This window comes from Triplophysa dalaica, chromosome 2, assembly GCF_015846415.1.
Source record: "Triplophysa dalaica isolate WHDGS20190420 chromosome 2, ASM1584641v1, whole genome shotgun sequence".
In the NCBI taxonomy this organism is placed as follows: domain Eukaryota; kingdom Metazoa; phylum Chordata; class Actinopteri; order Cypriniformes; family Nemacheilidae; genus Triplophysa; species Triplophysa dalaica.
In genome coordinates, this window is record NC_079543.1 from 3697330 (window position 1) to 3711611 (window position 14282).

General features: G+C 42.8%; 1 protein-coding gene across 1 annotated transcript; it reads right to left on the reverse strand.

The window, feature by feature from the left end:
- Window positions 1-10363: 10363 nt before the first annotated feature.
- On the reverse strand, window positions 10364-12908 carry LOC130411365 (LITAF domain-containing protein-like). Its single transcript, XM_056735961.1, has 5 exons — window positions 12877-12908; window positions 11816-11907; window positions 11036-11125; window positions 10754-10901; window positions 10364-10588 (listed from the first exon to the last, which is right to left on the reverse strand). Exons 2-5 carry the CDS (start codon window positions 11895-11897, stop codon window positions 10483-10485), a joined length of 426 nt encoding a protein of 141 aa, XP_056591939.1. The 5' UTR covers window positions 11898-11907; window positions 12877-12908; the 3' UTR covers window positions 10364-10482.
- Window positions 12909-14282: the final 1374 nt, after the last annotated feature.

A 14282-nucleotide genomic window follows, 5' to 3' on the forward strand; every position in this document is an offset into this window, starting at 1 on the left:
CCTTTGTCTCAAACCTAAATGATGGATTAGGAGGAAAATGTTAAATATGTGCACGTCAATATGAACATTTCGTTAATCCATTTATTTACAGATTTTATGTTTCCATATGACATCATAACAAATGAAAGGCAATCGAAGGGGTTTGGCACAATGCTCAATAAATCCCACCAGAGAGACAGAAACAAATAGGGAAATAAAAATATAATATAATATTTAGAATGAACATTTTAGGTTATTAGGTTCTATAATGAAAAGTGTACATGTTAAGATACTGTGATTGTTTACAGCTTAACTCATTTTTGGAAGTGCTATAACAATTCAACAATGCCATGGAAGAATGGTTTTTGGCTGTATGATTTCATTAAAAACTTCCTACCTTCGGACTTCTTTAGACTTTAAGAAGGTAAGAAAAAAATCTTGAAGAACATTTGACTGACAGGAAACTTAATGGAATTATTATGGATGTGAAGAACCTTTTGTATTGTTTTTATTTTTATGTTATAACATTGTTGGAATGCTTGATTCCGATTGGCCAAAACTTATAACACACCGGATGCAGCAAATCATTTTGACAGGTTTTTTGGACAAATTAAGTATAAATGTAAACTGGACCCTGAGGTCACTGCAACCCAGGCAGATGTGGAGGCACAGCAAGTGATATCAGACACACCCGGGCTCATTATGCTCTGTAAGTTTGTACTTTCCCACTTTACCCATGTATACACCCCCACACAACACCCTCACACAGCCACACACAACACCATCACACACAACACTCTCATACACAACAATCTCACACAGCCACACACAACACTCTCATACACAACACCCTCACACAGTCATAGACAACGCTCTCACACACCCACACACAACGCCCTCACACAGCCACACACAACACTCTCACACAGCCACACACAACACTCTCATACAGCCACACACAACAACCTCATACACAACTCTCTCACACAACCATACACAACACTCTCACACACCCACACACAATGCTCTCACACAGCCACACACAACGCCCTCACACACCCACACACAACACCCTCACACAGCCACACACAACACTCTCACACAGCCACACACAACACTCTCATACAGCCACACACAACACTCTCATACAGCCACACACAACACCCTCATACACAACTCTCTCACACAACCATACACAACACTCTCACACACCCACACACAATGCTCTCACACAGCCACACACAACGCCCTCACACACCCACACACAACACCCTCACACAGCCACACACAACTCTCTCACACAACCATACACAACACTCTCACACACCCACACACAATGCTCTCACAAAGCCACACACAACGCCCTCACACACCCACAAACAACGCTTTCACATTGCCACACACAACGCCCTCACACAGCCACACAAAACACTTTCACACAGCAACACAAAACACTCTCATACAGCCACACACAACACCCTCACACACAACTCTCTCACACACCCATACACAACATTCTCACACACCCACACACAATGCTCTCACACAGCCACACACAACGCTCTTGCACAGCCACACACAGCACTCTCACACACACACACACAAACAACGCTCTCACCCAGCCACACACAACGCCCTCACACAGCCACACACAACACTCTCACACACCCTCACTCAGCCACACACAACACTCTCACACACCCTCACTCATCCACACACAACACTCTCATACACCCTCACACAGCCACACACAACACCCTCACACACAACCCTCTCACACAGCCACACACAACACTCTCACACACCCTCACACAACCCCTATACAACACTCTCACACAGCCACACAGAACACCCTTACATAGCCACACACAACGCTCTCACACAGCCACACACACCCTCACACAACACCTTTACACATCCACAGACAACACCCTCACACAGCCACACACAACACCCTCACATAGCCACACACAACGCCCTCACACAGCCACACACAACGCTCTCACACAGCCACACACACCCTCACACAACACCTTTACACATCCACAGACAACACCCCCACACAGCCACACACAACACTCTCACACACCCTCACTCAGCCACACACAACACTTTCATACACCCGCACACAGCCATACACAACGCTCTCACACACCCTCACTCAGCCACACACAACACCCTCACACACAACCCTCTCACACAGCCACACACAACACTCTCACACACCCTCACACAACCCCTATACAACACTCTCACACAGCCACACAGAACACCCTCACACAGCCACACACAACACTCTCACACAGCCACACACACCCTCACACAACACCTTTACACATCCACAGACAACACCCTCAGACAGCCACACACAACACCCTCACACACCCTCACTCAGCCACACACAACACACTCATACACCCTCACACAGCCACACACAACACCCTCACACACCCTCACTCAGCCACACACAACACTCTCATACACCCTCACACAGCCACACACAACACCCTCACACACCCTCACTCAGCCACACACAACACTCTCACACACCCTCACTCAGCCACACACAACACTTTCATACACCCTCACACAGCCATACACAACACCCTCACACACCCTCACTCAGCCACACACAACACACTCATACACCCTCACACAGCCACACACAACACACTCATACACCCTCACACAGCCACACACAACACCCTCACACACCCTCACTCAGCCACACACAACACACTCATACACCCTCACACAGCCACACACAACACCCTCACACACCCTCACTCAGCCACACACAACACTCTCATACACCCTCACACAGCCACACACAACACCCTCACACACCCTCACTCAGCCATACACAACACTCTCATACACCCTCACACAGCCACACACAACACCCTCACGCACCCTCACTCAGCCACACACAACACCCTCACACACAACCCTCTCACACAGCCACACACAACACTCTCACACACCCTCACACAACCCCTATACAACACTCTCACACAGCCACACAGAACACCCTTACATAGCCACACACAACGCTCTCACACAGCCACACACACCCTCACACAACACCTTTACACATCCACAGACAACACCCTCACACAGCCACACACAACACCCTCACATAGCCACACACAACGCCCTCACACAGCCACACACAACGCTCTCACACAGCCACACACACCCTCACACAACACCTTTACACATCCACAGACAACACCCCCACACAGCCACACAAAACACACTCACACACCCTCACTCAGCCACACACAACACTCTCACACACCCTCACTCAGCCACACACAACACTTTCATACACCCGCACACAGCCATACACAACGCTCTCACACACCCTCACTCAGCCACACACAACACCCTCACACACAACCCTCTCACACAGCCACACACAACACTCTCACACACCCTCACACAACCCCTATACAACACTCTCACACAGCCACACAGAACACCCTCACACAGCCACACACAACACTCTCACACAGCCACACACACCCTCACACAACACCTTTACACATCCACAGACAACACCCTCACACAGCCACACACAACACCCTCACACACCCTCACTCAGCCACACACAACACACTCATACACCCTCACACAGCCACACACAACACCCTCACACACCCTCACTCAGCCACACACAACACTCTCATACACCCTCACACAGCCACACACAACACCTTCACACACCCTCACTCAGCCACACACAACACTCTCACACACCCTCACTCAGCCACACACAACACTTTCATACACCCTCACACAGCCATACACAACACCCTCACACACCCTCACTCAGCCACACACAACACACTCATACACCCTCACACAGCCACACACAACACACTCATACACCCTCACACAGCCACACACAACACCCTCACACACCCTCACTCAGCCACACACAACACACTTATACACCCTCACACAGCCACACACAACACCCTCACACACCCTCACTCAGCCACACACAACACTCTCATACACCCTCACACAGCCACACACAACACCCTCACACACCCTCACTCAGCCATACACAACACTCTCATACACCCTCACACAGCCACACACAACACCCTCACGCACCCTCACTCAGCCACACACAACACTCTCACACACCCTCACTCAGCCACACACAACACTTTCATACACCCGCACACAGCCATACACAACGCTCTCACACACCCTCACTCAGCCACACACAACACCCTCACACACAACCCTCTCACACAGCCACACACAACACTCTCACACACCCTCACACAACCCCTATACAACACTCTCACACAGCCACACAGAACACCCTCACACAGCCACACACAACACTCTCACACAGCCACACACACCCTCACACAACACCTTTACACATCCACAGACAACACCCTCACACAGCCACACACAACACCCTCACACACCCTCACTCAGCCACACACAACACACTCATACACCCTCACACAGCCACACACAACACCCTCACACACCCTCACTCAGCCACACACAACACTCTCATACACCCTCACACAGCCACACACAACACCCTCACACACCCTCACTCAGCCACACACAACACTCTCACACACCCTCACTCAGCCACACACAACACTTTCATACACCCTCACACAGCCATACACAACACCCTCACACACCCTCACTCAGCCACACACAACACACTCATACACCCTCACACAGCCACACACAACACACTCATACACCCTCACACAGCCACACACAACACCCTCACACACCCTCACTCAGCCACACACAACACACTCATACACCCTCACACAGCCACACACAACACCCTCACACACCCTCACTCAGCCACACACAACACTCTCATACACCCTCACACAGCCACACACAACACCCTCACACACCCTCACTCAGCCATACACAACACTCTCATACACCCTCACACAGCCACACACAACACCCTCACGCACCCTCACTCAGCCACACACAACACCCTCACACACAACCCTCTCACACAGCCACACACAACACTCTCACACACCCTCACACAACCCCTATACAACACTCTCACACAGCCACACAGAACACCCTTACATAGCCACACACAACGCTCTCACACAGCCACACACACCCTCACACAACACCTTTACACATCCACTGACAACACCCTCACACAGCCACACACAACACCCTCACATAGCCACACACAACGCCCTCACACAGCCACACACAACGCTCTCACACAGCCACACACACCCTCACACAACACCTTTACACATCCACAGACAACACCCCCACACAGCCACACAAAACACACTCACACACCCTCACTCAGCCACACACAACACTCTCACACACCCTCACTCAGCCACACACAACACTTTCATACACCCGCACACAGCCATACACAACGCTCTCACACACCCTCACTCAGCCACACACAACACCCTCACACACAACCCTCTCACACAGCCACACACAACACTCTCACACACCCTCACACAACCCCTGTACAACACTCTCACACAGCCACACAGAACACCCTCACACAGCCACACACAACACTCTCACACAGCCACACACACCCTCACACAACACCTTTACACATCCACAGACAACACCCTCACACAGCCACACACAACACCCTCACACACCCTCACTCAGCCACACACAACACACTCATACACCCTCACACAGCCACACACAACACCCTCACACACCCTCACTCAGCCACACACAACACTCTCATACACCCTCACACAGCCACACACAACACCCTCACACACCCTCACTCAGCCACACACAACACTCTCACACACCCTCACTCAGCCACACACAACACTTTCATACACCCTCACACAGCCATACACAACACCCTCACACACCCTCACTCAGCCACACACAACACACTCATACACCCTCACACAGCCACACACAACACACTCATACACCCTCACACAGCCACACACAACACCCTCACACACCCTCACTCAGCCACACACAACACACTCATACACCCTCACACAGCCACACACAACACCCTCACACACCCTCACTCAGCCACACACAACACTCTCATACACCCTCACACAGCCACACACAACACCCTCACACACCCTCACTCAGCCATACACAACACTCTCATACACCCTCACACAGCCACACACAACACCCTCACGCACCCTCACTCAGCCACACACAACACTCTCACACACCCTCACTCAGCCACACACAACACTTTCATACACCCTCACACAGCCATACACAACGCTCTCACACACCCTCACTCAGCCACACACAACACCCTCACACACAACCCTCTCACACAGCCACACACAAAACTCTCACACACCCTCACACAACCCCTATACAACACTCTCACACAGCCACACAGAACACCCTCACACAGCCACACACAACACTCTCACACAGCCACACACACCCTCACACAACACCTTTACACATCCACAGACAACACCCTCACACAGCCACACACAACACCCTCACACACCCTCACTCAGCCACACACAACACTCTCATACACCCTCACACAGCCACACACAACGCTCTCACACACCCTCACTCAGCCACACACAACACTCTCAATAATGTTATAGATTAATAAAGTAAAATCAGCTTGAAAAAATCAAGTCAGACCAGGGACCTGTTCAAAGTACACTTCAGACTACTTAAAAGTACCGTTAAATCAGCTGTTTTTTTAAATATTACAAACCGATATAAATGAAGAACTGTGATCTTTACATACCCTCCTTCAGCAGGTGAAGCCTTGTATGAAGTATATTATATGTTGACACTTTCATGTGGTGTTGGTGATGAGAAGGAAGGGTTGTACTGTATGTGTGGGGGTGGAGCTAGGTAAACACAACTCTATCCTCTATATCTTAATATTTAAACGTTTATAGAAATCAGGGCCTGTATTCTTAAAGTTTCTAAGAATCCTCTAGGAAAGCTCTTAATTTGCTTGAAAACATCTAGGATTGTTAGCTTAAAAGTGATTCAGGATCAATCTGAGAGCAACTTTGATCAAGGAAAAGACAATAACTTTTATTTTAGTGTGGAGGCGGGGCTGACCCCGTTGCCATGTCTTTAGAAGACTTTAAGCAGGTTTCATTCACTCTGGTCTTATTCGCATTTTGAAGTTTTGCATCAGAAACGAGTTATGGAAACGATAAATTTCGAATTAAAAACCCTTAATTCGCAAAAAGGTTTTTACGCTCGCTTGAGGTGGTTTTGCACATGTGCGAAAAAGGGTTAATGCGAATAATGGGAGAAGGAAATTAATTTGCCCCAGATAGTCACATGAGACGACGTAACCTGACTAACCAGAGTACTGAACTTGTTACACAGCATCGGAAATGTTGTTACGCTCATTCTTAAATGCCTGGGCAAAGTCGTCAACTTATTTCTGTAATTAAATCCTACAACTGTCACGACTGCATTTCCCAAACAGCAGGCATCCATAAAAGCACCACATTGTGTAATCGTCTGTAAAATGAAATGCAACTATAAATTGTACAAATATTTTTATTTATTTAAGGAAGATAACACTGTTTTAATGTAGCTCAAGAATCATTTAATTAAATATTTTTTTTTGTGGAAACTGGGTTTTTAAAAGATTGATGAATATTAACTTAAAAAATACTTTTTAAAGTAGTAAACTTGTCCTTATCTTCACTGGTAAACGAACACTGTAAACGAATCGTTTGAAATTAAATATTATTACATGGGTCATTATCACTATAAAAATGCCATTTGGTGTCCTCCTCAGAAACACTGAGCCATCGTGTAATGCAAAATTGTGACATTTTGAGGTTTTATTATAAATGTACTAATATTTATACACTTACAACTACAATAAGAAGATTCTTAAAATGTGTTTTATCATTTTATAACAATTTTCTTTGACTCGATGTATTTGATTTTGGCATGTCCCTCACACTGCTTAGCTTCCTTCAGTTAGTTTAAAAAGTGGATACATTGCACAAATATTAAATCTTTTTTGAAAGTTTCTATTTCTATTGTATTTAATAAAACAAATCATTTGGATAATCTATATTCTATTTTCATAGTAATATTAAGTATTTTGCATGCGTCCCTGTAATTGCCGTCTACCGTGCCATTTTGGGGTAAACTCCCTTTAAGAAATAGTCTGATGTACTCCCTGACATCCCCTTGTAACAGCCACCTATGTCTAATGTGACAGAACCGGAGGTCTCCTTCCCCATTTCTACACCACTATAAAAGTGTGCGGGATGCTTAAACCGATGGACTATTGTCTTTCTTCCTCAGCTATGGGCATCCGTTCCGGGTAACGTTGGCTTAAACTCTCTGGCCCGCCGTTCCCCCCATTCTGACTTTCCTCAGTGGAGGTTAAAACATTTTCTGCACACACAGTTAGTATCTGTAATCTGCATTCATATTTCCTTTTTCTAGTTTCCAACATAATGTGTTTGTAGTTAAATGTTGTCAGGCTTCACATGTCTTGGTGACATTTTAATTAACAAAAACTTTTCAGTAATTGAAAATATTTTTCCTGTCAGCTTTAACAGTGAATCCCTTTGCTAGCTGCAGCTACACCGTGTGTTCATTTAATGCTAACTTTTGCCACAAAACCACACCCTGTCACCAGTCCTTCCTTATGGACAAGTGCATTAACGTAATGGGCTTTAGCTTTGACCAACATACATTTCTAACAGCCAAAGGTCTACTTAATACAACAGACATGAACTTAAATGGAAAATTTAAGATAAACATTTTGAAAATTGTGAAGTCTCAAATGCACTCTATAGTGATAATGACCCACATGTTAAAAGCTTTAGTGTGTTCCGTTATTAGTATTTGACAAAATAGCCTCGATTTTGGTCCACATCCGGATATAAAACAAGGCCACACAGTATCTGAATATAATTAATTCAATATCTGAAACAACATTACATGGGTAGGTGGACAATATATGTCACTATACCAGAAGTTCAGTGGATAAAAAACAGGTAACGTTAAAGTTAGGCCTATCAATTAATCTCGCCTGCTATTATACTGGAAAGGAGTGAAAATATGGTCTCAGTCCACGAGTTGACCGTGCGTTGTGCGGAGGCAGGACATGTTCTGTACTTATGGCTGAATTGAATCTGAGAGAAAAGCGGACCAGGTGACCTGAAGGCGGATCCGACCCGGAGTCTTTCGCTATGTGGGCTACATTTCTCCAGTTGCTGAATATGCTACTGTGGTGATTTTCTTCTATTTCTGGCGCTGTCTCTAATAGGATCGGTCACAAACATCTAATGTGTTGTGTCTCATTAGGTCACTCATTCAATTAATTTATTGTTAGAGCGAATTTACAATTTGCGTTGCATTGTGGATCATCTCATTTTACTGAAAGTTCTTTAAAAAGTATTAACAGGCATGGGCGTTAATCCCGGGGGGATCAGAGGGTTGCCCCCCCAAGTCAAGCCGTTTCCCATACATTGTTTTATTTTAGGCGACCTGGCATGATGTGAACATGAACGGACACATTTATCCACCAATCCTGCCATTCAGGTCTTGTGTCACACACAGCCGCGAACATACCGGTTACAATCTTGTGATGTTGGCACTATATCTAGTGTCCACAAAAGGTGCACAGCTTTCATTCCGTCGTTTTCACAGCATCTGATTGTGCTGTATGTGTGCGACGGATAAGCTAAACATTCAGTTTACTTTATATTTACTTTTATCTTTGTTTTCTGTCTTCACAACAGAGACAAAATATATATAAATGGAAAAAAGCTTTTTTGTTCACTTGTATTAGAGTATGTGACAGTTCAGTTCAGATATAATATGACCGCAAGTATGCATGATAAACCTATAAACCTAATGCATATTGTCGCTTTAAGTCTTAGTATGTACAATGTTGACTGTATTATTAGTGTCCCCTTCAAAAATTGCTTTTGAGAAATTTTATATGTATTGTCCCCCCCCCTACTGTTAAATTAGATTTACACCCATGCACCTGTGTTCACACCTTCATTGGTGAGGTGAAAGATGTTGCATCTTTTGTTTGTCTTTGTTCATGTGTTACTTTAAACTATAATGCAAGTTGGCATGTTAATTCATAATCATGATCTCAATATACAAATGTGAAACTCCATGTCTTTGCTGAATACACTGACCTATCCGTTATTATTTGTTTTTGTTGGAAAAAGAAGGCCTTTGAGATGTTTTTGGAATAGTACAATTTATTCAAAAATACAGATCCATAGAAAATATATTGTGCAAAAAATGCGAACAGAATGTAAAATATTTTAGTATTTGAAAATATTAAGTATAAGTATTTTAAGACATCACACTTCTGCATGATCTGTTCATAGCAGAGGGGAAAATTTCAGTGAACATCGCTGAAAATTTGATATACAAATGTTACATCTGTGGTACAGTCCTTGTCTATACTCATTCATCTTCAGTTAAGTAGCAGGTGATGTGTTTCAGAACAGATTAAATGCGTTTGTACAAGTGAACGACACTTTTGCAGTTTGGGCAGCGATGCTCTACATCTTTGCAGGCGTCAACACAGAAGGGAATCAAACAACAGGGCCAAATTCTGAAAGACACAAGGGAAACTCTCTCAGTTTCTAAGTGTGTTCATTGTGAAGTGTGTTTTCTAAATTGAACCTCATAGAAGTGATTGTAAATTTTTAGTCCCACTTACGCAACCCCAGAATGTTAGTATCTCATTTGTGTTATAAAAGTAAATATGGTTTCTTACAGCAAAATAGCGAGACTTCCACAGATGGCCCAGGTGAGCAGGCCGTTGACATGTCCCGTCTCTGTGATGACTTGTTGCTGACAGTGAGGGCATTTCATCTGCCCTGGTACATCACTCAGGCTGGGTGACACAGCCAATACCTGTGTGACTATACACAAAAACAACAAATCATGTATGTATGTTACCAACACCCAGCTTTTTATGTATTCAGAATAGGCAAAGTCCTACCGGTTGGGCAGGATCACCGTCTATGTTTAAGTTATTAAATGCATTTATGCTCACCTATAGTAGGTGCAGACTGGACTGCAGGGGCTCCGGAATTCATTGCTATCATCTGATTGGGGTGAGGGGGGTAAACTGAACCCATCACACCTGTGAAAAAGGGTCACATGCAATTAAAAAATGAATTGTGTTTGAGCTAACAAGTATGTTCCAATAAGGTTTTGCAAACGTTCTGAAAACTGTATTTTTGTACATTTTAAGTGTTAAACCAACAATGTAAGAATAACGTTTTTAATATGTTTTAGAATGTTTCACAATTGCAAATAATGTTGATAAATTGCTCTTTTAACAGTACTGGAAGGACGTTTTGGATAACATTGAGAGAACATTTATAGAACGTTGTGAGAATGTTTCCTGTTCATTGTGTGGCTGGCTTATCTGCTTTAAAACAAAGTTTTGCTTACTGTGTGTCACGTGAATTTTTAGTGACATTGAATATGTAAATATTTTTTGATACTCAAAGTTTTGTCGGAGCTAGTTCTTTCCATGTTCTTTCTGTTCACATACTGTTACTGCCCAATTTACACCGTTGACAGTCAGGATTTGCACTTTACTTCCATACTTACATACTTGCATAAATCTTCATATAGTTGCATATATGTTGTAACAATTTTGTAAAATGTCTTATGTTACTGTTTTTATTTTCTTATGTCGTATACAGTTGTAGAATGCCTGAGCCTCACATTAAGCATTGTCAATATACTGTTGCTGAGATATCACAAACAAACTTGAAACCTAAACTTGCCAGGCAAAAAATCAGGTTGGCACAGAAAAACTCACCTGGTTGAGGTTGGTATGCAACAGGTTGACCAGGGTAAACCTGAGACCCAGGATATGGAGGGGGATTTGTTACTTTCTCCATTATTAAAGGTCTGTAAAAGCGAAAAAAATTAGTTAAGTCTCGGGTCCTCTGCAGTGCATCTATATTGACTTAAGCTTACTTAGCAGACAAGCAGGTCTGCCCAACTTTTACCTTTGTCTCGAAACTAAATGATGGATTAGCCTGCTATTTTAAATATGTCAATATGAACATTTAGTTAATCTTTTAATCTTTCTAGTCCACCTGCTCACACAAAGGCTTTTTGTCTCCCTATGACATCTTAACAAATGAATGGCAATGAATGTTTGGCACAATGCTCAATAAATGCCACCAGAGAGGCAGAAATAAATAGGAAAATAGAAGTATAATATAGTCAATTATATATATATATATATATATATATATATATATATAATTTAGAACGAACCTTTTAGGTTATTAGGTTCTATAATGAAAAGTGTACATGTTAGGATCCTGTGCATGTTACCATTTTAACTCATTTATCAAGTGCTATAACAATTCAACAATGCCATGGAAGAATGGTTTTTGGCTGTATGATTTCATTAAAAACTTCCTACCTTCGAACTTCTTAAGACTTTAAGAAGGTAAGAAAAAAATATTGAAGAACCTTTGACTGACAGGAAACTTAATGGAATTATTATGGATGGAAGAACCTTTTGTATTGTTTTTATTTTTATGCTATTACACTATTCATTGAAATTCTTGATTCCGATTGGCCAGTCGCAACAATTCCAGATTCTGGCTGCCTGTACATTATCCCTTACATATTAAAAAGTCCCAGGTTTAAATGCAGTACCAATATTTTATGTAATCTACTGTATCAACACATGTATGACACATTTCTGTGTATAATAATAATGCTTAAATAGTGTTATAGATGAATTGATAGATAATTTGCTTAAATTTCAGAAAATCAGCTCGAAATACACTTCAGTTTACTTAACAGTACTGTTAAAACATAGCTGTTTTTTTAAATATTACTTTTTTAATCTTTACATACCTTTCCAGCAGCAGGTGAAAGTCTTGTATGAAGTTCTGTTTATGTTGACACTTTCATGTTGTGTTGGTGATGGTAAGGGAGGGTTATTGCTGTATGTGTGGGGGTGGAGCTATGTGAGTATAAACTCACCTCTATCCACTTCATCCTAAATATTTAACACTTATAGAAATCAGATGTTAGGCCATTTTTATATGACTGCTTTAATTTTACAAGATAACAAACACAATGCAGGCCGTAGACAAACAAAACTTTGCCTTTAAAACATGAACATTGTTAATAATGTGGTACGTTAATAGTCAGCATTTCCCTAACCTAAATCTAAACACAGATTCCTGATTTAAACACAGTTAACAACATCTACAATAGAGCTTGTTAATTAACTAATTATTTCAGAGGACACAGAAAGAATCTAAAATATAACCTATTTTATTAAGGTTTCTGAGGGAGTCACGTTTGTAACACTGTTATTTATAGTAATTTAAAGTTATTAAGTATACATATGCATAAAGGTTTATAAGGAAATGTATATGTATATTTTTATTAAGATTATTAAGTCTGGTAGTATTTTCCACTTCCTCCTCCTTGGTCTTCACATCCCACTAGGATATGCACCAAAAGCTGGTTTGCCAATCGCCATTGAACAAAAGAAAAGAAAAAAAGAGCTTGTTAATCGACGTCAGGCCCCGTTGAATGTTACGCCATCTTGGGAGGATGGCTGCTAGTGCGTTCAATGCAGTGCTTTGTTTTTCTTGTTTGATTAGGAAATATAACTATAACTATAACTACACAGAGTCGTTCAGGAAAAGCCGCTGGTTCTTTCAGTTTCTCCATATATCAAATGAAACGAGTAACGGTACATATCAAAACAATAATGGCAGTGGAGTGTGATCCTCACAAGATGGCGGCAACACGTAATTTAGGGCGAGACGTCAGCTTCACTATCTCAATATCCAACATCTTTAGGGCTCTTTGCTCGATTAAATTGCCTCACTTTAAAACCTGAAAATAACATTCTGCAGAAAGTGATGCACGACAAATGCAAAGCAGGAAGGAAATATGTTCAGCCCACCGTGAACTTTGCATAGTGGATTATTTCCTCATGTCATTGAAATTTCTCTAAAAATTATTAACAGGTAAGAAATAACATTGCCTACCCATTCTATAGGCTATAGCCCAGTGCATACGCGAAACTGTGTGAAATCTGAACACTGAAGTTAAGCAAAGATTCTGCCAAAGGGCAAACTAGTTGGTGGAAGATTGCCATTAAAGCCGCTTTATACATTTATTTTAGACTCTATTGTACTATTGTAGATTATTGTGCTCTGCTTTTGGACAGCTGATCTGTAAATGCTTTTCTATCTTCTTTGCTTGTTTCTTAGTAACTCACACTTCGACACAGTCAAGTT